Raw genomic sequence first — 27,481 nt, forward strand, 5'->3', positions numbered from 1 at the left:
TGTTTTATATAGAAACTGACCAGATCTGGCCTTTTACCTCAGCCCTACCATGCCATTCTACAACTAAACAATCACATCACTGAAATCTCTAAACTACAAAATAATGCATGATTAATTCAAAACAATATAAATAAACACGCATCACATTTGACAGAATAACTTGAACACTAAAGGGTTAAATCAACCATTTAAACTTCTTGCAAATGATCCCAAAACTTCTCTTATAATTGGCAACTTTATTACAATTCCAGATTTTCTTATTTTAGGTTCTCGTATTTTCCCGTTTACTCTCATTCTTTGCCTATTAATCTTGTATCAAAGTGACAAGCAACATTGATTAAGCACCACACTCTTTCACTCTGTATTGAGAGCATGACACTATCTGGGTGTGATTATTCCCTCTGCTTATCCATTTGAATTTTCGTATCCCTTAAATACCCTTACATGATCATTTCAAGGATGTGTTGTTTTATGGTCATTCCATCTTTCCACATCAGCAAATCTAAATTTTTTACAGCTTCATCAATGCACAATTGTATTGACTTTGTCTTGTATCCAGTTCTTCTAAACTCTCTGAGAAAGTATTCTATCTTCAGAAGAGACTGCATGTGCAACTATCTCTTCTCTTTCACCACACACTCTACATGCATCCAAGATATCTCCCATATGTATAGTGTTATCCATGTATATTGTTCTGATTGCTTCACCCTGTGCAACTATGACCAAGTCCTCGCTCTCTTTCTTCCAAATCCCCTCCTTGTCTATTGAAATGGCTTCTGATCTTGGTTTTGAAGGTCAGTGATTGAGATTATTATTATTATTATCATTATTAAATTCTGCCTAAATTTGTAGTCGCCTACCTATGTAAAAAGTTGACTTATAAATCTTTGTTATTACCACAATTAATAGAGCAGTATATTATTATTATTATTATTAATAAATACCATTATTATTATTATTAATAATCATTAATTTTAATATGAATCCTCATTAATATTATTAATGTAAATCATTAATGACTATATAAATCCTTATTATTATTATTAAAATATAACGATTATAATTAATACTATATATCATAAATATTATTAATTACATAAATCATCATTTGTATTATTTAAAAAATAATTACGATAAAAATATTTCCTTTGCCAGTTTATATCTATGCTAGGAACTATTATTATAACAATTATTACTGTTAATGTTGTTATTGTTATTATTATTATTTTTATGGCAGTAAGCTGGCAGAATCGTTAACCCATTGGACAAAATGCTCAGCAGCATTTCACCTGTCTTTGTGCTCTGAGCTCAAATTCCACCAAGGTCAACATTGCCGTTCATCCTTTTTGGAGTCAATGAAATAAGTACCAGCTTTGGACTGGGGTCAATGTAATCAACTATACTCCTATCCCCAAATTTCAGGCCTTGTGTCTATAGTAAAAAGGATTATTATTATTATTATTATTATTATTATTATTATTATTAACACGGTAATTGACTTTACCTTTCATCCTTTCAGGATTAATAAATTAAGGACCAGTTGAGCATTGCGATAGATGTCATCAACTAACCCCAACCCCTAAATTTTAGGCCTTGTGCTTATTGTAGAAAGGATTATTATTATTATTGCTGTTGTTGTTATTATAGAGTTCAAATTCCTCTTAGGTCGACTTGGCCTTTCATCTTTTGGAGTTGATAAATTAAGTACTAGTGAAACACTGTGTCGATGTAATCGACTAATTCCCTCCCCCAAAATTTCAGGCCTTGTGCCTTTAGTAAAAAGTATTATTATTATTATTATTATTAATTATTATTAAGGTGTTAAGCTGGCAGAATTGTTAGCATGCCAAGCAAAATGCTTAGCAGCATTTCATTTATCTTTATGTTCTGAGTTCAAATTCCGCTGAGGTCTACTTTGCCTTTCATCCTTTTGGGGTCGATAAAATAAGTACCAGTTGAACACTGGGGTTGATTTAATCAACTTAGCCCCCCACCCCCCACCTGCTGGCCATATGCCAAAATTTAAGCCATTATTGTTGTTATTACTATTATTGTTTGTTGTTATTCTTACCAGTAATATTATTATTATTATCATTACCAATATTATCATTATTGTCATTGTTGTTATTACTGGAATTATCATTATTATTTTTTTTATCATTATTATTACTGGTATTATTATTATAATTATTGTTTTTGTTATTCTTAACATTATTGTTGTTGTTGTGTCGTCATTGTTATTGTTGTTGTTAGGGAAACAGAGTGGTGCAAACAGTACGATACTGGATTAAATTTCTTCAGAAATAAACAATATTTAGCAAAATATAGCAGAGCAGCTTAAATTTCTGTATTAATAAACACAAAATTCTGTCTAAATGTCCAGGATTCCTGTCTACATTTGCTCTACATAGACATATACCTTTTTGGAATCAGGATGATCCCGGGATAGGAAATGTACCATTCGTTTGGTTCTTGAACATCCAGCATTGAGATATGAATTAAAAGCATTTGGGTTGCTATTTCTAGCAGGTAAAGCTTGGCTGATTCACACCATCTTGGTGGCGTTTGTCAGATGATGTCAGAGATCAAGAGACAGATAAATGACATTCACTTCGTTAATTTTATGTCAAGATCAGAACTTTTGGACAAATTAACCAACAGCTAAATTCACCTACAAGTTGGCCTAGGATTACAGTAGAAGACATTTGCCCAAGGTACAATGCAGCAGGACTGAACCTGAGATCACATGGTTACAAAGCAAGCTTCTTAACCACACAGCCATGCATGTATATTAATTTGTCTGTGTGCAAATTAGCAGCGCATTGGACAGAATGCTTTGTGGTATTTTGTTGTGAATCTCTATACTCTGAGTTCAAATCCTGCCAAAGTCAACTTTTTCCTTTCATCTTTTCGGGGTCAATGAAAAAAAAAATGCCAACCCAATGCTTTGGGCTAATGAAACTGTAAAAGGGGGTGAACAGTTTGCCTTGCAGTATCTGTTCTGGCTCTTTGCATTCTAGCAGCAATGCTTCTGACAACACTGGTGCCAAGCCATCAGATCGAGTTGGCAGCCTATTTCTTTGTGTAAACATCAGTGGCATGGAGAGAGAGGAAAGAGTTGCATGTATAGACAATTGTTTGTCCTCTTCAAAATAAATAATGTCCATCCCATGTGCAGATACATGGTCATCGTTGACCTACAGAGATCTGAGAAGTTAAAATCACTGTGAGAGGTGTAGAATCTAAAATTTAGGGCTCTTGCCCACTGTCCACTACCAATGCAGACCATCACTAGCTCCTTTGGACTCTAGACCTTATCCTAAATTTACATACTTACGTGGTGAGTGAGAGGGGAAGAGAAAGAGTGAAAGGACTAGAGTAAGGAAAGACTAAAAAAACTTTTGAAAATATTTTAAAGCATACACAATGTGTAGTTAGTCTTTTACTTGTTTCAGTCATTTGACTGCAGCCATGCTGGAGCACCCTCTTTAGTCGAGCAAATCGACCCCAGGACTTATTCTTTGTAAGACTATTACTTATTCTTTGTAAGACTATTACTTATTCTATCAGTCTCTTTTGCCAAACCGCTAAGTTATGGAGACGTAAACACATCAGCATCGGTTGTCAACCAATATTGAGGGGACAAACACAGACATGCAAACATATACACACACATACATAATACATACATACATATAATACATATATATATATATATTAGAAGAAATGAGGTACTCAGAAGATCGGATGCTTTATATTTACAGATATTTATTTGTATATTACATTTTTTATATATATATCATATCACTTAGATCATTAGCGCTTTCTCCCATTCTAGTGGGGTTTTCAAATCAAAATATTTTGATTTGAAAACCCCACTAGAATGGGGGAAGCGCTAATGATCTAAATGATATGATATATATGTAAAAAATGTAATATATAAATAAATATCTGTAAATATAAACCATCCGATCTTCTGATTACCTCATTTCTTCTAATATATAATACCTGTACATCATCTCCAAACCTTCCAATATATATATATATATATATATATATATGAAGGGCTTCTTTCAGTTTCCGTCTACCAAATCCACTCACAAGGCTTTGGTCGGCCCGAAGCTATAGTAGAAAACACTTGCCCAAGGTGCCACACAGTGGAACTGAACCCAGAACCATGTGGTTGGTAAGCAAGCTACTTACCACACAACCACTCCTGCGTGGGAGTTGGGTTTTTTTTCTTGGTTTTTTTTTAAATGAACCTTTGAAGCTGTAAAGTGTTATTTGTCACATGATTGTAATATTGTATTCTCATTTATTTCTGTAATGCCTTAATAATAATCCTTTTGCTTTTCAGTAAACATATGATATAAATATGATCTTATATTATCTACGACAGAAACCTGATATTGTTGTTATATTGTTTATCAAAGTGGTTTGTTTTATATTGTCTGTGTCGTATTGTTCATAATAAGTATATTATATCTTTCATCCTATAATCAAAAGTATTGCAGTCTAAATAATGACTCTTTATTGATCTTGTAAATTGTATTATATTTCTTATAATCACTGGATATTTTTGGTTTTGCCTTTTGAGTGTTTTTTCTTTTTCTTTCTTTTTTTTTTGATAGTTTGTTTTATTTATTGAGTGTTGAAATAGCTTTGGGTGTGAACAAATGTTTTTGAAAGACTGTTATATTTATGTAGTTTGAAAATTTAATTAGGTTATAATCATTATTATATTATTACATTGGTTGGAAAGGCAATGAGGTGGCAGAATCGTTAGCACACCAGGCAAATTGCTTAGTAGCATTTCATCCATTTTTATGTTCTGAGTTCAAATTCCACCGAGGTCGACTTTGCCTTTCATCCTTTCAGAGCTAATTAAATAGTACCAATTATGTACTGAGGTCGATGTAATTGACCCCCAATTCCAGGCCTGGTGCCTATCGTAGAAAGGATTATTACATTGGTTGGAGCTGCAGAATTGGCAAATGCCTCTTTATAGAGTTGTCCAATTTAGAATACTCATCTACACAGCTATTATATTTTAGATGCCAGCTAGCGTCTGCCATGCTAACTGTAATTGCTTTAAGCTGAAAGATGAACCATTCAGAAAGAATCAGGACAAAAGCTTGGAACCTTTTGAGGGGAGAAAATAGGAAGTTGTGAAATTTTAAGTCTTTCTCAAATGTTGTGTGTTTATAAACAGTTACTACATAAGAAATGTGAGGTTTCTAAATTGCAATGACAAAAATGAGAATTTGTGTTTAAACAAGGTATACATAAGGCTCAATGTTTATACAGGAAATAAAATCAGTAGTATTTATACAAAGACTATGGACCTTGGTGAATATATATAGAAAAAGGGCCTTGGTACTTATACAGGAAAATTGAGGCTTAATGTTTATATAGGAGATATGATTGATGTTTAGTGCTTAATAGGAAATATAAGAAATGGTGTTTATATGAGGAAACATGAGGTTGGATTCTCATAGGGAAATTTGAAGCCTGATGTTTATACAGGAAATATAAGGCTCACTGTTTATACAGGAAACTAAACTATCAAAAAATTGTATTTATTAATATTTATTAACATTTTACTAAGCTCATAAGTACTTAGTCTTTACTAATCTGATAAATGCTCAATCCAATCATTGATCTTTTCCTTTCTCCCTTAATTTGCTGTACAAAGGAGCTTCTATTTGATCATTCACCCATAAGCTTGGGTGCAGGATGGGGGGAGGGTGCAAGCACAACCCCTAAAATTTTGGAGGGGAGGAGGCAATGAAAACAATTTCAACATCTTGGGTTGAACCTGTGTTTGCACCCACTAAGCAAATTTCGTTCCCATACTGATGCCTTCACCTGCTGGAAAGAGCAGCCAAATTTCTCTCAACTTACACTCTACTGTCTATGAGCTGAGGGAGCCTCTATGTGGTCACTTGACCTGAAATGCAAATAGTAGCCAAAACCCCCTGATATCACACCCTACCATTTTAACCCTTTTGTTACTGTATTTATTTTGAGATGCTCTGTGTTTCTTTCAATTAATTTTAAATATAACAAAGAATTTAGTAAAATAACTTACGTTATCATTCAGCTAGTGTTAGGAAAATCAATTGTGACTAAGGTTTGGTGGAAGATTTTAATTCGAAACTTATGAAAACAGGACATTTGTACTCAGAGCCAGTTTCAGCCAGATTGGTAATGAAAGAGTTAAATAATGAAAGAAAACAGCGAGAACCTCAAGAGCTAAAGTGAGGATGATCATGGATGGAATGCCCTTGATCCTAAGCCTGCTTGATCAAGGTTGATTTCGAGCTAATCAGCAACAGCAACCAGAGTAGCAACTGCAAACATGTATGCTCATACACATACATACATCATAAACACTTACATCACAGATCATAAATATGCACACACACACACACACACACACACACACACAAGAACTATTTTTGAAATGTCTTAAGCATTACATCAATATATAGACAAAACAATTCTGTCTGTAAAACACATCCACCCAGTTCTCATGTGTGATATTTACCACAATCTGTCCTTAAAGAGCTGTCACTGTTATCTCCCTAATATTTTTTGCTTTCTTCATCACTTTATTTTGTAGTTGAATTCTTTGAACATAATGTCTTGGCTTGCTCCTTCTAATTCTTAATTGATTACTAACCACTTAACATTAACAAAATCATATAGTCATGTTGACAATACTATGTTGCAGTCCTGCGGGTTTACACTACAATGTATTAATGTTAAACAGTGTTAAGCAGTGCTTCGGTGTGTAGTGCAGATAGTAGAGATGCATTGCAGTAGAGGTGCATGGCTTGTTGGTTAGGGTGTTAGACTGACAATTCTAAGATTTTGGCTTCACTTCCTGGACTGAGTGATGCCTTGTGTTCCTGAGCAAAACACTTCATTTCACATTGCTCCAGTCCACTCGGTGTGGCTTAGTGGTTAGGGAGTTGGACTCGTGATTGTAAGATTGTGGTTTCAATTCCTGGACCGGGTGGTGCCTTGTGTTCTTGAGCAAAAAACTTCATTTCACATTGCTCCAGTCCACTCAGCTGGCATAAATAAGTAGTCCTGTGACAGACTGGTATCCCATCCAGGGATGTGGGGGTGATGTATATGTGCCATGAAAACTGGGAAACCATCCCTGTGCGTCTATATGACTTGGGAAGGATCTATTGCAATAGAATGGAGTGTAGTCAATATAAATACGGCAAATTCTGCCAAGGTCGACTTTGCCTTTCATCCTTTCGGAGTTGATAAATTATATACCAGTTACACACTGGGGTTGGTGTAATCGACTAGTCACCTCCCCAACAATTTCAGACCTTGTGTCTATAGTAAGAAAGAATATAAATACTGTAGAGTGCAGTTAACAAATTAGCATTTAGTGTGTGGTAAAATTGATAAAAAGAATACAGTAGATTGCCATAAGAAGAGGAAAATCCAATGTTTCAGAGTTCTTCTTCAGGGTAAAGTTGAAAGAAGAGAAATTCATGAGAGACAGCAGAGTTTTACACCCTTTATGTGAAAATTCTGTTCTCTGAACATTAATTTTTCTCTTTTTGACTTTATCCTGAAAGCATACTCTATCCAAAACATTCAATTTTCCACTCTACGTCTTGCCAATGCAGACCCACACCAGCCTCATTGGAGTCTGTTTGACTCTTTAGTGAATGTGTATATCTATTATTTAGGTTATTACTTTTACTTCTTGTAATGGGGGACATTGTGTACTGTGTCAAAGTGTGTAGCCAAGTTTTAATTACCCTGTCAGAAATGCATGAACGTCACAACATCCTTTTTGACCTCACTGTTTTATTAATAAGGGGTTTGAAAATCTAATTCATCATTTTGACTATCATAATCAGTGGAGCAATAGATTGGCAGAATTGTTAAAGTATCAAATAAAATGTTCTTTAGATTCTCAGTTCAAATTCTACTGAAGTCAACTTTGCCTTTTACCCTTACAGGGTTTATAAAATAAAGTGCCAGTCATGTCCTGGGGTTCATATAACCAACTAACTTTCTCCTTTCAAAAAATTTCAGGCTTTTTATCTAAATTAGAAACTAATGTTATCAGTAGATTAGTTAAAACAGGATTAAAGAACTAAATTAGATACTTTACATTGTCAAGTTGAGTAAGTCCTCCTTCACATCTCAGACACAGAAGTATGCATCTTTTAAGGCACTTCCAGTGACAAACAAGATAACATCTAGGTGGAGTGAGGGAACAGAAAAACAGTTAGTACAATATTGGTAGCACCTGTATAGCAGTATGTCTCTCTTTAACTATCACATCAACTAACTATGAACTGCCTTCTCCAGTAATAGATGCTATGAAAAAAATAGCATTTGTCACATGGCATCCTACTGACCAATAGGAATCAAGTTAAAATTTTTAAGATGCTGCAGAACCTGATATTTGCATTTGAATTTTAGTCATAATGTGAAATAGAAATGAGAATCCCAGAGCAGGGCAATGATAGAGGGAAACCTCACTCACAAGTATATATATGTATAGATTTGTATTTATATGTCCATATGTATTTTTATGTGTTCAACTCAAGAAGACTCTCAATCAAACCAAGGTCGTTGGAATTCCTGTTTGCAGATGACTGTAATTTGAAGTCTTTGATACAACAATGAATGAACAAATTTATTCCTGTGATAACCTCAGTTTTCAACATCAGCACAAAAAAAAACAAAGCTGAAAGCATGTACAAACCAGCCCCTCACAAGGATTATTATGTGGCACCTTTGATCATTATCACTGTTTACATGTCTTAGCAGCTTTGTCCCAAAACTCATTCATATTAATGATAAAGTCAACAGCAGAACTGCCAAAATCAACATCATCTTTGAAAGAAGGGGCTCAGCTTCTAAGCCAAATTGAGTTCTATAGAGCCATTGTTCCTTGTGTTTCTGCAAACTTTGCTGTGCTATTAGAATGTGAATGCTTTATAGTAGACTTACCAGGAAGCATTATATATTCCACCTGAATTGTATGCACAAATTGGTGCACTTTCATTAGTGGGACAAGGTCCCTGAACCTTAGGTTCCTCATTACATAGTCTTCCTTCTATGTGGATCCCAGCTGCACTAATCTGACCACATTGCCAGAATAAATGAATAAATGACAAACAGTTTCTGAAATATCTTTTGTACAGCAAATTAGTATAAGGCAAATGTTTTGTTAGTTCACAGTGTAAACACTGCAAGGGTACTCTCAAGGCTTCCTTAAATCCAGAATCATAACACAGCATGACTGCTGAAAGATCTACCTGGCTCTGTTTTATAAGACATAGTGACACAGTTGTGGGAATAGTCCAGGAACAGATGGGCCTGAGTGCAGGAGGGAGCTGAGTGAGTCCAGAGTTGCTAGTGCATTGACAAAGAAAAGGACTTCTTGGTCACTTCTGAACATATCATTGAGTGATATTTTGGTCATCATTCATGTAGATGTATGAACAAGGATGTGTATATATGTATGTAGAGGAATATTAAAAACTTCTTTTATCATTTGTTATGCACAAGCCTTGAAAAGTGTTTATTATTATTATTCCTTCATAACACAGTGTAGGTAAAAATGCACCGGAGTCTTTAGTCATCTATTAAGTCACAACAAGGACCTCAAACAGATAATACTTTCCTTAAGATGTGCACTGTGCTCAGTAAGGCTGCTTTTTGCAAGACATCAATCTTGCATGGGATTTCCAGTTGCCTGAAGTCTTGAAGTTTCAATGGGATTGAGCCCCAGCGCTCTGATCACCACTGGTATCACTTCTACATTATCCTCTCGCATTCCATACAGTCTTGCCATTTCCACTTTCAATTCAGAGTACTTGGTGATTTTTTCAACCTCTTTACTCACAACATTCATGTCACTTGGTATGGCTATATCAATGATCTGACTCAATATTATTATTATTATTATAATAACTACTACTAAGGCGGCAAGCTGTCAGAATCGTTAGCATACCAGGCAAAATGCTTAGTGCTATTTCGTCTGTCGCTATGTTCTGAGTTCAAATTCCACCGAGGTCAACTTTGCCTTTCAGCATTTTGGGGTCGATAATTTAAGTACCAGTGAAACACTGGGGTCAGTGTAAGTGACTAGTCCCCTCCCCACAAATTTCAGGCCTTGTGCCTATAGTAGAAAAGGTTATTATCATATTACTATGACACTTCAGTATTGTGCATGATACTAAAACTATGATGTATTTTGATGAATTTATTGATATGCCTTGACTTATTTATGTCTTTTTACATTTTTTCTTGTTTCTCTTTTTTCTTTATCATCTTGCATCCTGCTTTGCTCCTGGGCATTACATTTATTCATCCGCTGATTCTCCCCCAAATGACATGCTTGTGATTGCTGTTCTCATCCAACACAACTAAACAAACGTTTAAAGAACGTACTGCCCCTGAAGACACTCATGACCGAATACGGCTTTCATTCACGGCCAAGGACAAACACGAAGAGAAAGTATTTGCACGACTCAGTCGCTCTTATAAGGTTACTACTTCATCTTAATCCTGTTGTATTTAAATCTTAACCTTTTTATTACCATATTTCTCTTGAAATAAAATGCCTTTGTTTCAGTTAGTTTGGAATTAATGAAGAATTCTGTAAAATAATTTCATCATTATTAAACCAGTGTTTGGAACAAATTAATCTGAAATTTTGATGAAAGGTATTAATTTAGATAATTTTTTAATTGGAAATTTGTATTATAGTCTCAGGCAGGTTGGTATCAAAAAGGTTAGTCTTTGTTTTCAATCTCGTTTTTTTCACAAGCAATCAAAATCAGAAAATTAATTAATTTACAGATTTGTATTAACCCTTTCATTACTGTATTTATTTTGAGATGCTCTGTGTTTCTTTCAATTATTTTAAATATAACAAAGAATTTAGTAAAATAACTTTGTTATCATTAAGCTAGTGTTAGGAAAATAAATTGTGTCTAAGGTTTGGTGGAAGATTTTAATTCAAAACTTATGAAAACATGACATTTGTACTACAGAGGTGGTTTCAGTCGGGTTAGTACCAAAAGGGTTAAGAATTGTTTCTCTATTATATATTTTAATTCTTTTGTTACTGTATTTATTTTGAGATGCTCTGTGTTTCTTTCAGTTATTTTAAATATAACAAAGAATTAGTAAAATAACTTAGTTATCATTCAGCTAGTGTTAGGAACATAAATTGTGACTAAGATTTGGTGGAAGATTTTAATTCAAATCTTATGAGAACAAGACAATTATACTAAAGAGCCAGAGCCAGTTTTAGCCGTGTTGGTAATGAAAGGGTTAATTAATGTTTTCTAAAATAGTTCTGGTAAATTCTAAGATTCTATGTTGGCAAACTTTTCACAGTTTCAAAGGCAAGATAGCAAGGTTGCATGAGGAGTTACTTTTATATCAGCTATTGCTGATAAAAACTCTAACAAATACCAAATGATGACATTGTGTTGAATGCTTCCTTGAAAATAATAATTTTAACCCTTTAACTTCAAATTTAAAATTTATGGTTATTCCTGTAATGATGTTAAATATCTACCAAAAAATAGAATTGGTATTTCTTGCAAGTTACACTGCCTCGATAAACTTGATATAGTTCAATGAAAAATAATTCCAAACATAATATTCCTCATTGAAAGATAGATTTGTATAAAAATTGCTTTCCGCAGTTAAAGTTAATGAAATTTTGAGTGGATATCTCTGATTTCTGCAATAAAACAGTTAAAATAACTTAAAAAGAAAATATCTAAGTATTTTATTTTATTGTTCTATTCTGTCTCATTTGAATAACAAACAGCCTAACAGGCAGCCTTTCACAAAGTTTCTGTCCATAAAATTTCATTCGCATGCCTTTGGTTGATCTGAAGTGTTATTTGTCCAAGAAGCAGTGCAGCAGGTTTGAACCTAAGACTTTGTGACTGAGAAGTGAACTTCTTAACTATTTGATCATGTTGTGCATTATTGCATATAAACAATAATAATGCTAAATTGCTCGCATTTTAGTTATATATATATATTATAATTATATTTATATTATTATTATTATCTATACAAAATTTTCCCTGCAGGCCACTTGATATGATCATTATTCTAAATAATGGATTTATCCTTGAGATAGATATATATATATATATATAAGATGAGGTGCCCCTGGGCAGAGCCCAGTGGTTGGAACCAATTAAAAGTAAAGGGAAACAAACAGTCCTATCCACTTCCATTATGTGTTTGTAGATATGTATGTATATATAATGTAAAATAATTTGTTTTTATACCAAACATTATCCCTGCCTTAAATCAGCTGAAAAAGACCAGTATTTATTTTCTCAAGCATATTGATGATTTAGGCATTTTAGGGTTAATTAATAGTATTTGTTCCATGTCACACATTTCAGAATGTTAACCCTGTCTTGAATGACTTTATTCTTTAATGGTCAAGGACCAGTAAAACAATAATGTACTATATATCAGACAATCTTCTGTCTCCTCTCCCTTCTCCCTCCTATTGAAGTACCCATGATACCTATTTCTTTATCATACTCTAGCCTCTCATCATCTGGCATTACTCACTCCTCAGTTCAGGGGCCTTATCTTGTAAGATATTTAGTGACCTCACTGCTGCAGGTGCCTCATAAAAAAGCACCTAAAGTGCTTGGCATTCAGAAGGACATCCAGCTACAGAAACCATGCCAAAGCAGACAGCAGAGCCTCATGCAGTCTTCTGACTTGCCAACTCCTTTCAAACCATTTGATGGTGCAGCCCTCAGGGTCATTAAGGCATACAAGGCACCACACCACATCAAGAATTAGACCTTATGTTAGAAGATGGTATTTTGAACATAATTTAACATGAAATTTTGTTGCAAGGTTTAAATCACTTTGAAACAGGAAGTTTGCATCATAGGACCAAAGCCAATCTTGGGTAGGTTACTATCAAAGGGTTTAAAAGTTTATCATACATAGTTATTCTCTATTGATATTTTCTACTTCTCATAGGCCAGTAACATACTTAGTTCCAACTTCTAGCCCAAGATAATTTATTGGAAGAGGTCACCAAATTAATATTTAATGTCACTTTATCACTGAAAACCAGATTAGTTTTGTTGATGTTAAATCAGGAATAATTAATAAATAATAATTAGGAAATTGTTGCATGCATATGAATTCAAGGCAAGGTTTATGAGCGTAAAGTTGTTCTCAATACTTATTTCTAATAAATTACCTCTTTTTTTTTTTTTATTTCTTAGCATTTGTGTTTAGAGAAAATGAAAATATTTCCCTTATAACTTTGTAAATGCTGCAATTATTTTTAAAAATATGTATATCATAATTCTATCTTCAATTTTCTTGACTCTCTAACTTCCATGTTATATATTAACTATGTTACTATTTGTTTCTTTATACTCTTTTACTGGTTCCACCCACTGGGTTCTGGTCATAGTGAGGCACCTCATCTGAATATTAAATGTATTTTTGACTTTTAGTTGCAGATTTATATTTATTATGTTTCTGTTGATGTTGTTGTTCATTTGAATTTCAAATTTAATCCTTGAGGGTCATCAGGTTGATTTGTCTACAGCTTACTATTTTTTTTTTACTTTTATGGCAAGAAAGATGAGCTGATTATTTCAAGAATATTTATGTTTTATCTCTGTCTATTGAGATTTGGACATTTTTTTTTGCAGGATGTTGAATAATAATAGCCTTTTTATATTGTTTTGCATATCATAAAAATTGTTTCTGTTTTCTTCAATGTAGAAATGTCTCAAAGCCTTATTTCCAAAGAGCTAAAACCACAAACCAATTTCTAATGAAGTGAAAATTTATGGAAACTTTAAAAAATATTTGTTGTGTATCAGAACTCAATATGTTTCCAATGTTTAATCTCTCTCTGTGTCTCTCAAACAAATATATATGTATATGTTTTTGTGTGTTCCTTTAATATATCTTTTTTTGTATATTTTACTTATTTATTTGAGTTTTTTTTTATTTAGCTTATTTGTGGAGTCAACATTTTCAAAGTTCATTCTTCACCTTTTAGTCTATTTTCAAAGATAAATTCACTAATATAGTTTTGTAATTTTGAAGTCAATTCACTGAGATTAACTTTCTGTTAGGTTGAGCATAGCCAATGGCCAGTCCAGAGTTTCAGTCATTAATCTTATACAGAAGCAATTTTATCTATCATAACAGAAAAAAAAATTCTAATGAGAAACATTTTCTTTGACCAAAAATGAAGAGGAAAGGCTTTTTAGATTTAAGTTCTTGGACCTAGAAAGTCGTTGAGGATATTCTATGAATCTATCATGAGGCTTTTGAATCACTATTATTTTAAAAGATTCTTTAAATGCTTACAGAAAATGAAAAATGACAGGTAGTGAGTATGATAACTATATAACAAACAGATGCACGAGTCAAGGCTTCATGTCCTAGACCAGGACTGGCCAACCTGAGGCCCATGGACCACATGCAGCTCGCAGACTTTTATCTTGCGGCCCACTTGATACTTCCTTGAAATGGGCTTATGTAAACAAACATTTAAAAACTTTTATCAAAAATTAAAAATTTTACTGAAAAGTAAAAAAGAAAGATACTACTGTTTTTGCAACGATAATATTTCATTCATTCATTATTGTAATAATAGCATAAGAAAAAAAATGCTTTCAATTCTGTCAGTATATAAGCGGCCCTTAGAAAACTTTCTGTGGTTAAAGTGGCCTGCAATGTAATTTGAGTTGGCCTGGTCTGTCCTAGATCATTTAATTGTGGCAGCTTTATTTAGTGGAACTCTCTTAAACAAACATAGATGGCTGCATTTTTGTTGATAACTCACAACATGACCCAGCTGAATATACACTTATCTACTACAAACAGAACTGAACTAACTTTTATCTCAAATATAGAAAGCTAAATCAAAATAGTAATGGATACCATACGTTGCTTGTGTAAGATAGATTTACACATTTAACTGGTTTGGTTTACTCAAGAAATTATAGTAATTTAACGCATACACAAGTAGTAAATGTGTTTGTAACTCTCTGTTGTTATTACAGTGTATTCTTATATAAAGTGGTTGATGTAAGTTCTAAAATAAGCCTCCATCTATGCATTTTCTCCACTCACTGTTCCTGAGAGGGTTGTGGGTAAGAATTAGAGCCCTTGGTCACCACTTATATAAAGCCCTCTCAGAAGCAACTGTCTACACTCTCTGGATGGACTCTCAAGTGTGACCAAATGAGACTATGGATATTATTCAACCATCTTGTTTTCAGTCTACACCTGGAGGTCTCTTGTCCATTTGCTTGGCTTGAAGAATCCATCTTGTGATTCTTCACTATGACTTTCTAATCATATGTCCATAATACAAGATCTATGACCTCCCAATGCAGAGAAATAGCAGCCTTACATGGAGAGACCCCATGATTTCCTAGCTATGTACCCTGTCGAATAACATTACTAATTTTCAAGTTATATTTTAATAGTACTTCAAATTTCAGGGAAATCTCTTCAAAATTTCATTACACCTTTACTGGTTTCAACTTCTGGTCCATGGCCATGCTGGGGCATTGTCATAAATGAAATAACTTTGGGTTTACTACTCTGAATTGACACCTTAGCTTTCACCAGTAGTTACAGCACACTTTTTGAATTGCTTCTATCTTTAAAAACACTCAATTTCTAAACTTTTATTTTATTTGCAGCTGGTCATAAAATATGACCCAATTTTACTTTTTTTTATTTTATATTTTCATTTCTATGTTGTCTCTCCTTTTGCTATAAAGACAAACACAATGATGAAAGTATTGGGCGAGAAATTGTTCAGATTGGAAGGCGCCGTGAATCTGTATTTATTCAGGTATTTCTCTAGTTAATCAAAGCATTGTGTTCTGGTTTGAAGACGCTCTGTTCAAAGAATTTTACATACTGAGACTGTGGTCGAATGGAAGGAAACAGATTTTGTCTTGTATTTATATTTAGAAGGAATCCTATTTTGAATATGTCTAAAAAAAAAAAAAGATACAATATTTCTAATAATTTATTTATAATCAGAAATAATTGCATGAAATTTTGGTTATCCTGGCATAAAATTGAATTTTATTAGTTTTAGAAAAACTATAGTGTTATAGAATGAAATTAATGGAAATGGGCCAACAATGAAAATTTGAAATCCTTTGAGCATATCAAGAGTTATAGTTCCATTATAAAGGCTTTTGAAGAAACAAAACTGGAGGAGAAAACCAGAAAACATATAGATACATATTTTTGTTTGTTATATGAAGAAATGGGCTGAAAGACAGGACAAATATAGGAAAGATTATGGAGAAAAGTAATGAGTTATGCTGAGTATTATTCCTACTTCCAGTCTAATGTTATTTCATTATAGACAAGGGAATTTTTGAGGAGGGGGCCTTGCAACCAGATAGATGGTAGAAGCATTGTAGAAGCTGAAGGAGAGTATATTTTAAAAAAAGAACTTTGTTTATCTTAATTTTGAAAAATAAAAGAAGTTTTAAAAAAACGCTTTAGTTGTGGGTCGACCCAATATATATATATATATATATAATCACAAAGTATAGAGTATTCTAGATCCTTTACAGTCAATCTTACCAATCAGTTTTGCACTGGGTATCCGGTTACTGGTCAGTTATGTATTAACTGTGTGCCCATCAGTGATGGCAGGTATGGAAAAAAGAGTATATCTATATATAATAGTGCTATTTCATTTGACCCATATAACAAGAATATTCTATTAATATGGAGGTCATTCTATTGACATAGATAGATTGAACAATTGATATATAAAAAAAAAGACCCATTAAAGGAATTATTATGCCATGATATGGTTATCTTCATATTTCTTAGATGGGTTTTGTAAAATGGGAAGTAATGCTTTTTTTCAGATCTTTAAACAGTTTATCCAAAAAGAAAAAAAAAACTTCTTTGTTGTTCAACAACTAAAAGCCAGATGTTATTTCCATTTATCTTAAAATTACTTACCGTTTTATTTTAAGCAAAAGAGAAAGAAAATGCAAGTTCAAATATTTGTCATCACTTTGTGCAAGTTCAAATATTTGCTATCACTACTTGACTTGTAAAACTGTCTGTAGTAGAGGCATCTCTCCAGTTTTCCAATTAAGTAGTTAGTGTTAAAAGCATGTGCCTTTTATTACCAGACTAAATCAGAGGATTGGTAGCTTTACTAAACCATTCATCTGTTGAAATTTGATAAAGATCTGCTGCTGTTGTGCCTTAGAGCTATTAACAATAGCACTGATTCAGAAGGAATTCACAAACTCAAGAATTTTCAATACCTTGTCTATGATTAGACTGAAAACAATACTTGGACCAAGAATAAAAATTGTGACTTGTTCAGTCTAGGGGAAACATAAAACTCTACAAGGCAGTGTTAGAACTGAACTATAAATAAATAAATAAAATAAGAGATTTAAAAGACTAGTAACTAGTGACAGCAATTCATGAATTATTACAACAAGAAGCAGCAGATCAAGATATCAAGCTAGCTTCAGATTGGAGACTTGGTTTGGTCTAATTGTTCACAACAGAGTGAACTTCATCACAATGCACTCAAGGGTCAGGTGGTGTTATCAGATAATGACAAAATGAATCTTCCACTTTAAGGGAATCCCTCCTCTTCACTATTAGATTGGAGAGGAAAAGTAATTTTTGAGTAAGGAAAAATCAACCCCCCCCCAGACAAGTTTGATAGATTAAGACTAGCATACTGCTTCCTGCTTGCTGAGTTTGGTTCCTCCCCTTCACAGGCTGAAAGTCCACCCTTCCCTTCACTATATCCACAGTTTTTCCTTATAAACCTGTCTATTGAATTAACACCATTATGTGTGAATTTGGTTTCTGTTTTGGGTGGTGGGAGGGGTTTTTTTTTGTTATTTTTTTTTCTCTATTAAATAATTCATTTGCATTTTATTTAAAGGTTTCTAACTGAGCCATTTATTCTTTTGGTGGTTGCTGTTGCTGTTATTTTCCCCCCAACCATCGTTGTTCTTTTTCATGTTTATTTCTCAAGTTTATCTTTTTCAACTGCCATTTTGCAGGTTTCACTAATAGCCAACCACTCTTATAATATAAGGGGGTCTCTACCTGGTTGCTCACCCAATAAGAAATAGCAGCTAAATATCCCTCATGTTACACGTTAATGTCTTAAAAACAAAGCAAGGTCACATTGTATAATGTAGGTGTCTAAATGCATGACATCAGAACAAAAAAAGAAAATGGGATGCTCATGGCTGAAATACATTTGATTATAGTCCAGCTAGATCAGGGTTGCCTGGGGCTAAACAACAGCTAGTAATATTGCCAGAATTGAACGAATAAAACTAAACTAAATAAATAGGCCAGAGAAGAATTCAGTGACCTAATGAATGAAGTGTTGACTTCTTGATTAAATAACTGAGATTTGGCAGTTATTTCTAGCAGATTGAGCAACCTGGTAGAAGTTTCCACATCCATATACTAAGTTAATCAATTATAATGCCACCCACCCCTCTTTTCTGGTCTTAGTTCCATAGAGAACAAATAAGTTCTTGAATCAAAATTTGGCTGAGTAAGGTGAACGTTTACTCAGGCAAATCTAATGCTTAAGAATTCACATCATTTTGAATTAATTATACCCTATGTCATAGTCTTGAGATTTTGCTGATGTGATTGTTCATTTTTAGAATGACATTGTAGGATAGGTGTGAGAGGCTGAACCTAACCAGTTTGAACATGAAACTGGTAGAATATTTGGGTTGGATATGGTGAGTTTAAATTCTAAAAGGTTAAGAACCTATGTGAGCCATGTGATGATGCTGACCTAGCTAACAGTTTAAGTTTACAAACTATTATAATTATTCAATTTCATTCCCTGGAGCAGAAACATGGCCTCTCTTGAAGACTCTAACAAAGAGGATCAATGGTTTCGATAGCGGAGCCCTGGGAACCATCAAGAACATCATATAGTATTATCATCTTTCCAACGAAGAGCTACGTGTGTGCATGCATCAGCTCACAGCCTCCCACCTCATAGCTATCCATCACATGTGCTGGTACAGACATATCCTCTGTCTCCTGCTAGATCATCCTTCCAGGGCTTTACATTCAGTCGATGCAGCAGCTGTAGGCTGGAAGAGGCCTTATGGCAGATCACACATCAGATAGCTGGATGTGATTAAGGAAAATCTCCAGAGGTTCAATGCCATCTTGGAGGAAGCAGAGGGGCTGGCACAGATACAGAACACTGATGGACTTGGTCGGCTGTACGCATGATGATATCTCCCATCAAGCAAGCATAGAGCAGCAAGAAGCAACTTCACTCTACATACATTACTTACTTAAGCACATCACTTCCTATGACATAAAGGCCATTGATGGCTCCTTTTTCAGCTTTGCCAGTTGGCTCTGCAGATTCCTTTGGGATTTTGCTTCACTGCATCATATGTTTCCTTGGGAGAAGGCCTTCTTTCAGGTCTTGTCGGTTTTGAATTGTCATCAATGATTCTGTAACTTTGCATTTTTCTAGGTAGGGGTATTGGTCCTACACATACCCATTTTTACCTCTGGGAAGAGGTGGTCCATATTAGTCTGGCCTTTATTCTTTGACCTGACCGACATATGAGCTCCTTCACTAGCCTATCTCTCGAGGTCACTGAAGCACATGAGTTACCACACTGCAGCAAGGACTGGACTTTGTATACATACAACTGTACATACAAAATTTTGTGCAGTATTATTGAACCTGGAGCTATGTGGTTGTCAAATGAACTTCTTAATCACGTGCCCAGATCTGATCTCATTTGTGTATGTAAAATCTAAATATATAGAAAAATATCAAAAAAGATGGAAAGCTAGTCCTAGTTAGGATTCAAACCCCACACCTTCTGCTAACCACCCTCATGCTTTTGCCACTTAAACTTACAACCCATTGCTATTTTCCCTTCAAAATAATCACATAAATTAATGTTGCTTATGTGATTTTTTTTTCAGCCAGGTACAATTTTTCCCCCCTTTCATGTTTTAATTTTATTATAACTGTTGTTTGTATTATTGAAACAGAGTTTTATCAAGAAGCTATTTCCAAACTAAATTTTGTATTTGTTTCTTTATTAAAATGTTCATTTTATGTTGATTATATCTTTCAATTAACTGGGATAGCATTAAGCATGTTATACATGATCAGTTAGAACTTACCCACCCATCATTCCTGAGCTTCTGTCCCTAATTTCTCTTATATTTGCCTTCTTGTACCTTATGGATACACCCTGGCACCTCATCACCATCATCTTTTCTATCCTTCCACTGGGGTAGCAATGTACCTCCTCTCCAGTAAGACACTTGCCCCTGCCTCTCTATCATACTTAAGCCACTCAACACCTGGCATAAAGCCACTTCCTTCAATATTACATTCTCCCTACACTCAATTGAAGGGCCTTGTCTTGCAAGTTATTTGGTGGTTGATGGCTTCCTTCTTGAGCCAGTGCCATGAAAAGAGCCTCTGGTATACTCTGTAAAGTGGTTAGCTTTATGAAGGCCATCCATCCATTGAAACCATACCAAACCAGTGCAGACATTGGCGCTTGATACTGTTCTCCAGCTTATCAGATCCTGTCGAACCATCCAACCCATGCCAGCATGGAAAACAGATATTAAATAATGATGATGATGATGGTATATATGAGATTCTCTTGTATATATCATCGTCATCACCTTCATCATTTTACATTTACTTTCCCTTCTATTATGAGTTGGATGGCTTGTCTCTGAATCACATTTTATTGGAAGTTACTGTTATCTTAGGCATAGCCAGAGGTGTGACATCCATTGATAGATACCCTTCTTATTACCAACCATTTTACAAGAGGTAACTGGATGCATTTCATCATAGCTCCAAGTTGTTGTGAGGTTGTCAAGTCCTCAAGTTCTCCCTCTCTACTCAGGGTTCATAGTGACCTTACTAGTGCTGGTGGTACGGAAAAAGCATTCAGTACTCACAGTAAAGTGATTGGCATTAGGAAGGGCATCCAGCTGTAGAAACCGTGCTAAAGTAGATATGGAGCATGATGCAGTCCTTGAGCCCGCTGGAGCCTTCCTGTACCAGCATCGAACACGGACAATAAATATTGATAATGTTAAGGCTAATTGAGATTTTTCAGGAGTTTGCTCCCTTGTCCCTTCTGAGAATAAATTTTCATTAAAACTAATTATTTTTTTTTTTACCTCATTAGCACTTTAATTTCAGTTATTTAAAAGATCTTTTTATCCCTCATTTCATACATGGTAGACTGCACATGTAAAAAGTAAAAGTTCCCAATGTTACAATTATCATCACATTATTTTAGTATCCATTTCTCTATGCTTGTATGGATTAGACAAGTCTTTTCCAGTACATCATCAGAAAAAGATTCATCTACTTGTTCTGGCTCTTTATCATCTTTTCATTGAGGTTTAACCTTTTGTCATCCACCTTCATTGCTTCTTATGCCTTCCTCAGTTTTCCTCTTCTTCAGGTTCTTTCCACTTGGATCTCCTGACACTTCCGTAACCAGATGTCATCTCCACTTCCATACACATCATATGTCTGTCTCCTCTTTCACACACAGCATCTGATTCCTCTAATACAGTTTTTCTCTCTCAGCTTTTGTTTTTTTATAATTTTATTCTAACTAATAAAGAAATTATAACCAAATTTATGTTTTGATTCAATAACTTCCTCTATTTTGACTTATAAATACATAGTTCACTTCTAGAGGGGAGAAATTGTATGAACATTAAGTTTTATTAAAATAACTTATGAACTTATTAAAATAACTTATTATGTTCCATAATAACCATGTATTTATATATTGTTCAAAAATACTTAATATTTAAAAACGATAACCAAATATTTCTGTTATTGTTATCATTGTCATTGTTGTTGCTATTATCATTATTATTATTATGGCAGAAATTTTTTTCTAGTTCTGGACAAAATACTTTGCAGACTTTGTGTCCCTTAGGTTAACTTCACTTTTCATCCCTGTAGGATCATTAAAACAGTTAGTAGTCAACTATGGGTCCAATATAATCAAATATACTTCCTCCCTAAAATAAATGACCTTGTGCCTAAATCAGAAATCATTATCGGCGAGTTGGCAGAAACATTAGCACGCTGGGCGAAATGCTTAGCGGTATTTCGTCTGCCATTACATTCTGACATTCTGAGTTCAAATTCCGCCGAGGTTGACTTTGCGTTTCATCCTTTTGGAGTCAATAAATTAAGTACCAGTTACACACTGGGGTTGATGTGATCGACTTAATCCCTTTGTCTGTCCTTGTTTCTCCTCTCTGTGTTTAGCCCCTTGTGGGCAATAAAGAAATAAGAAATCATTATCATTTTTGAAAGCAGTGAGCTAGAGGATTGTTAGCATGCTGAATGAAATGCTTAGCAGTATATCACCTGTTGCTATGTTCTGAGTTCAAATTCCGCCAAAGTTGACTTTACCTTTCATCCTTTCGGGTTCAATAAATTAAATACCAGTGAAACACTGGGGTCGATGTAATCGACTTGCCTCTTCTCCAAAAATTTCAGGCCTTGTGCCTATAGTAGAAAGGGTTGTTGTTGTTGTTGTAGTAGTAGTAGTAGTAGTAGTAGTAGTAGTAGTAGTAGAAGAAGAAGAAGGCAGTGAACTGGCAGAATCATTAGCATGCTGGACAAAATGCTTAGCAGTATCTCAGCCATCGCTATGTTCTGTGTTCAAATTCCACCGAGGTCGATTTTGTCTTCCATCCTTTCAAGGTCAATAAATTAAGTACCAGTGAAACACTGGAGTCGATGTAATCAACTAGTCCCCTCCCGACAAATTTCAAGCCTTGTGCCTATAGTAGAAAGGATTATTATTCACATTCTCAGATAAGTGAGGTAGAATTTACTGCCAAAATTTATCACAGAGTTTGGAAACATCCGAAACCATTTATTACTGTTGTTTCTCTTTTGTTGTTTCTCTTTTGTTCTGTTCTTAGTCTGGACCGGCAATTGAGATAACTCAACCTGTGGATGATACTGAGGAACAAGGCGAAGAAGATGACGACGATCGCCAGGGCCAGTGGTTACGACGACGGAGGCTAGATGGGGCCCTTAACAGAGTACCTGTTGGATTCTATGAGAAACTTTGGAAAATCTTACAAAGAGTAAGTTCAAAGTTCATTTTTTTTTCTGTTTTATCTACTGTAGTTCAGTAGTTATATCAATAAAAAAGATTATAGTGAACTTCCCATGGGGAGTGGAAAATCCAGTGTTTTGGACAGATATATTTATACAATGAAACTATTGTAACCAATATCAGCATTTCATCTGTTTTTACATTCTGAGTTCAAATTCCACCAAGGCCGGCTTGGCCTTTCATTCTTTTGGGGTCAATAAAATAAGTACCGGTTTAGCACTGGGGTCAATGTAATCAACTTAACCACTTCCCTGAAATTGCTGGCCTTGTGCCAAAAATTGTAAATCAATATTAATTTCACATGTATCTGTCTCTGTAGGTCGAAACCCTGTCTATTGCCAACAACACTCTGGAGACAATGCTAACCAGAGAAGTAAGGATTTTTTTTTCATTCTTTATTTGTAATCTATATTTTTTTTAAATTTGTAATTACATTTTAATTATAAAACATTGTCTGAGTATAATAATTCAGTTTATAATTAATCACACTATTGTTTTAAGAATTATATTTATTATATAAAATGTATTATTCTTTATGAAATTAGTCATCATCATCATCATCATCATTTAGCGTCCACTTTCCATGCTAGCATGGGTTGGACATGTTCTGAATAATTCTGCTGTTTCCATGAGTGAACAGTAATAGTTAGATTAGTAGACCTAACACACCACACTGTTTAACACCATTTGGTCAAACCAATTAGAGAACTTCCTTTGTAAATGGTGGCCAAATACTTCTTATATCAAATTCCACACAATAAAATACACCGGATAATGGTAATACAAGATGGTCATGGCTGGAAGGCTTATGTCTATCCATATCTTCTTTCATCTCTCTCTCTCTCTCTGCTTACCATCTTTCTCCTCCTCCTCTCTTCCCACCTAATATATAACTTCTTGCAAATGTATCAGTCTGTCTAATTATGTAGTTAATTGCTTCTCTTTCTATTCACCTATTCATATTCATCTTTCTAACTACACAGATGACATCTGGAGAGTTCAAATTCGCCCTGCAAGTCGAAACAGTTCTAAACATGATTCCACAGCCAGAGTACCGACAACTGATGGTAGAGGGTATGATAGTTCTAACCACACTGCTTGATGTTGACCCCAACTGTCGGATCAAACTTCACCGTACTATCTATATTGACAAAATTGTACAAGAGGCCAACCAGATTTACCTAAAAGAACAGGTCAGTATTTTACTGCCTTCTGGTTCTATGATACACAACATCTAATTTTAAAGTATATATATTTAAATCAAACAATTTCATTAAAATTTGAATAAGAACCTTGTGCTAAAGTTATGATAAAGTATAGGTGCAGGAGTGGCTGTGTGGTAAGTAGCTTGCTTACCAACCACATGGTTCTGGATTTAGTCCTACTTCATGGCACCTTGGGCAAGTGTCTTCTACTATAGTCTTGGGCCAACCAAAGCCTTGTGAGTGGATTTGGTAGATAGAAACTGAAAGAAGCCCGTTGTGTATATGTATATATATATGTGTATATGTGTTTGTGTGTCTGTGTTTTTCCCCAAAAAATCGCTTGACAACCGATGCTGGTGTGTTTACGTCCCTGTAACTTAGCGGTTTGGCAAAAGAGACCGATAGAATAAGTACTAGGCTTACAAAGAATAAGTCCTGGGGTCAATTTGCTTAACTAAAGGCGGTGCTCCAGCATGGCCGCAGTCAAATGACTGAAACACGTAAAAGAGAGTAAAAGGGTATACAAATATTGCTTCCAGCATTATTCTTCCATGTATCTCTGTGGGTTGGCTGGCAATGTTTCATGATGAGATGTCCTTCCATTTACCAACTCTAACCTGTTTTTTAAATTTGGTATTTTTATTTTTCTGGTTCATCAACTTACATAAACTACCAGACTGGAGAGCATATTGTTATGGTATATATAAACAAAGTAGCTGAGTTGGCCAAACATTGTGAGTGTGAAAACATGCAGAAATAAACACACTCCCAACTTGAGGCTATTATAAAAATCACTTGCCCAAGATGCCCACAGCAAGATGTAATCTAATATCTTTTGATTAACAAAAGTAAACTTCGCAATCATGTAGAAATAAGCACACACAAAAAGATACACATGAGAAATTTCTGTCTACAAGTTTCACTCACAAGATACTGGTGAACCTGAGACTATAATACAAGGCACTCAGCTAAGTTGCCCAGCATGAGATATAATCCAAAACCTTTTGGTTGACAAAATAAACTTCATAACAACACAGCCATAACTGCACCTTACAACATACCTGTGCCTGATTAATAACATAAAAGGTAATTGTTTAACACCAGTTTTATCATTACTGAAACGGCTTTTGATCATAGGTCTACCAGTTAGAATTTGTTGTCGGCTTCTCTTTGTTTCCCAGTATTTCTTTCTTCATTTGTGCTTCCTCATTTAAGTTGGTACTTCTGTTTGCTCGTATGACCAATTTTTGCATGGAACAATTGACAATTGTCCACAGAGATTACATCTAATGGTCAGCAAAGGCTTGGTTGGATTTGGCAGGTCTTTCATTGTAGCCATTTATCTTCTTCATATCTTCAACAATGTTCTTCAAAATGTACTGCTATGTCAACAGCCTTGCACTCCTTGAATGGTCAAAAGCCAACAGTACTGAGGCCATCTTCAATGAACATTGTCTTAGATGGGCAGGTCATGTCCACCACATGAATAGCACCGGACTGCCACATCAAATCCTCAACAGCAAACTCAGCACTGGCAAGAATATCTTCAGCTGCCCCATGCATTGCTACATGGGCCAACTGAAACAGACAATGAAAAGTACCAACATTGACTCTGAATCCTAGGAGCAACATGTAGAAGACAGAACATTGTTTGACATGCATGGCACCTTGGGCAAGTGTCTTCAACTATAGCCTCGGGCTGACCAAAGCCTTGTGAGTGGATTTGGTAGACGGAAACTGAAAGAAGCCCATTGTATATATATATATATATATATGTGTGTGTGTGTGTGTATGTGTGTATATGTTTGTGTGTCTGTGTTTGTCCCCACAACATCGCTTGACATCCGATGCTGGTGTGTTTACGTCTCTGTCACTTAGCAGTTCAGCAAGAGAGACCAATAGAATAAGTACTAGGCTTCCAAAGAATAAGTCCTGGGGTCGATTTGCTTGACTAAAGGCGGTGCTCCAGCATGGCTGCAGTCAACTGACTGAAACAAAAAATAAAAAGAAAAGAAAGAATCTCAATAGAAGCAGTTTAACTGAGGTTAAAGAACGATAACCAAATCATAAGACTAGATTTAACTTATTCAAAGCTAAACTAAAATTTTTTTTCTTTCTCTTTCATTTCAGAAAATGCCAGAAGACGTACAAAAGCAATTCATGGGAGCAGCTGGTATCTGCCAGCATTTTTATGACAGTGCACCAAGTGGACGATATGGCACACTATCTTACATGTGTCGAGCCCTAGCCATTATCCTTCACCTTCCTGTTGATTCAGACAATGGACTTGAGTGTGCTATTAGTTAAACTTTATAAGAAATATTTATTTTATATATATATATATATATATATATATATATATAACAAAACAAAAACTGATTTATTGTTATTTTTATTATTATTATTACTGTTATTATTATTGAGTTTGTGTCAAATTGGAAAGAATATTATTATTATTATTATTTATTTCTTGATGTGAGATGAAATTTTGTTCTTTTTTTTTTAAAAAAAAATTATTATTTTTGTTTCCTTAATTTTGTTTTAAGGAATAAAGAAAGGTAACCTGTTAATCCATGAATATAATTTAGGCAGCGCCTCAGCATGGCTGCAGTCGACTGACTGAAACCAGCAGAAGGTTATAATAACCTGAACACAAGACTATAATTTCTTTATGCATGTGTAAGGATGTATAAATCATGAAAAGCACAATTTGATATATATTAGTAGCAAAGACATCTATTTTATATACACTTATAAATCTGGTGCAGTTTGAAGTCTTGCAGACCTGCGTGATTTTTTTGTTGTTGTTGTTTTATTTTATTTATTTATTAATTAATTTTTTTTTTTTTCAATTGAAAAATCCTCCACATAAATATAGACATCATGTTTGTCAGATCTGATAAAATGTTTAGTTAAATTCACACACACGTACATGCACATCTATACTCATACATATTTATACATGCACACACACATATATATATATAATAATATACAGACGCACCACACACACACATA

At 34.5% G+C, this 27,481-nt stretch overlaps 1 protein-coding gene across 7 annotated transcripts in view; it reads left to right on the top strand.

Moving 5' to 3' along the window:
• The window catches only part of LOC115213880 (probable phosphorylase b kinase regulatory subunit alpha), a 133,593-nt gene extending 106,335 nt beyond the window's left edge, over positions 1-27,258 (top strand). For 4 of the 7 annotated variants that reach the window (XM_029782832.2, XM_029782834.2, XM_029782831.2 and 1 more), the window contains 5 exons: positions 10,440-10,543; positions 23,059-23,226; positions 23,578-23,631; positions 24,242-24,451; positions 26,594-26,770. In XM_029782832.2, the coding sequence (XP_029638692.1) occupies positions 10,440-10,543; positions 23,059-23,226; positions 23,578-23,631; positions 24,242-24,451; positions 26,594-26,770 (713 nt within the window). Of the gene's footprint in view, positions 1-10,439; positions 10,544-15,824; positions 15,899-23,058; positions 23,227-23,577; positions 23,632-24,241; positions 24,452-26,593 lie in introns of all 7 variants that reach the window. The other 3 variants (XM_036504622.1, XM_036504623.1, XM_029782830.2) reach the window with 2 other exon arrangements.
• The last annotated feature ends 223 nt before the right edge of the window (positions 27,259-27,481 follow it).

This window comes from Octopus sinensis, linkage group LG7 (genome assembly GCF_006345805.1).
Source record: "Octopus sinensis linkage group LG7, ASM634580v1, whole genome shotgun sequence".
Lineage (NCBI taxonomy): Eukaryota > Metazoa > Mollusca > Cephalopoda > Octopoda > Octopodidae > Octopus > Octopus sinensis.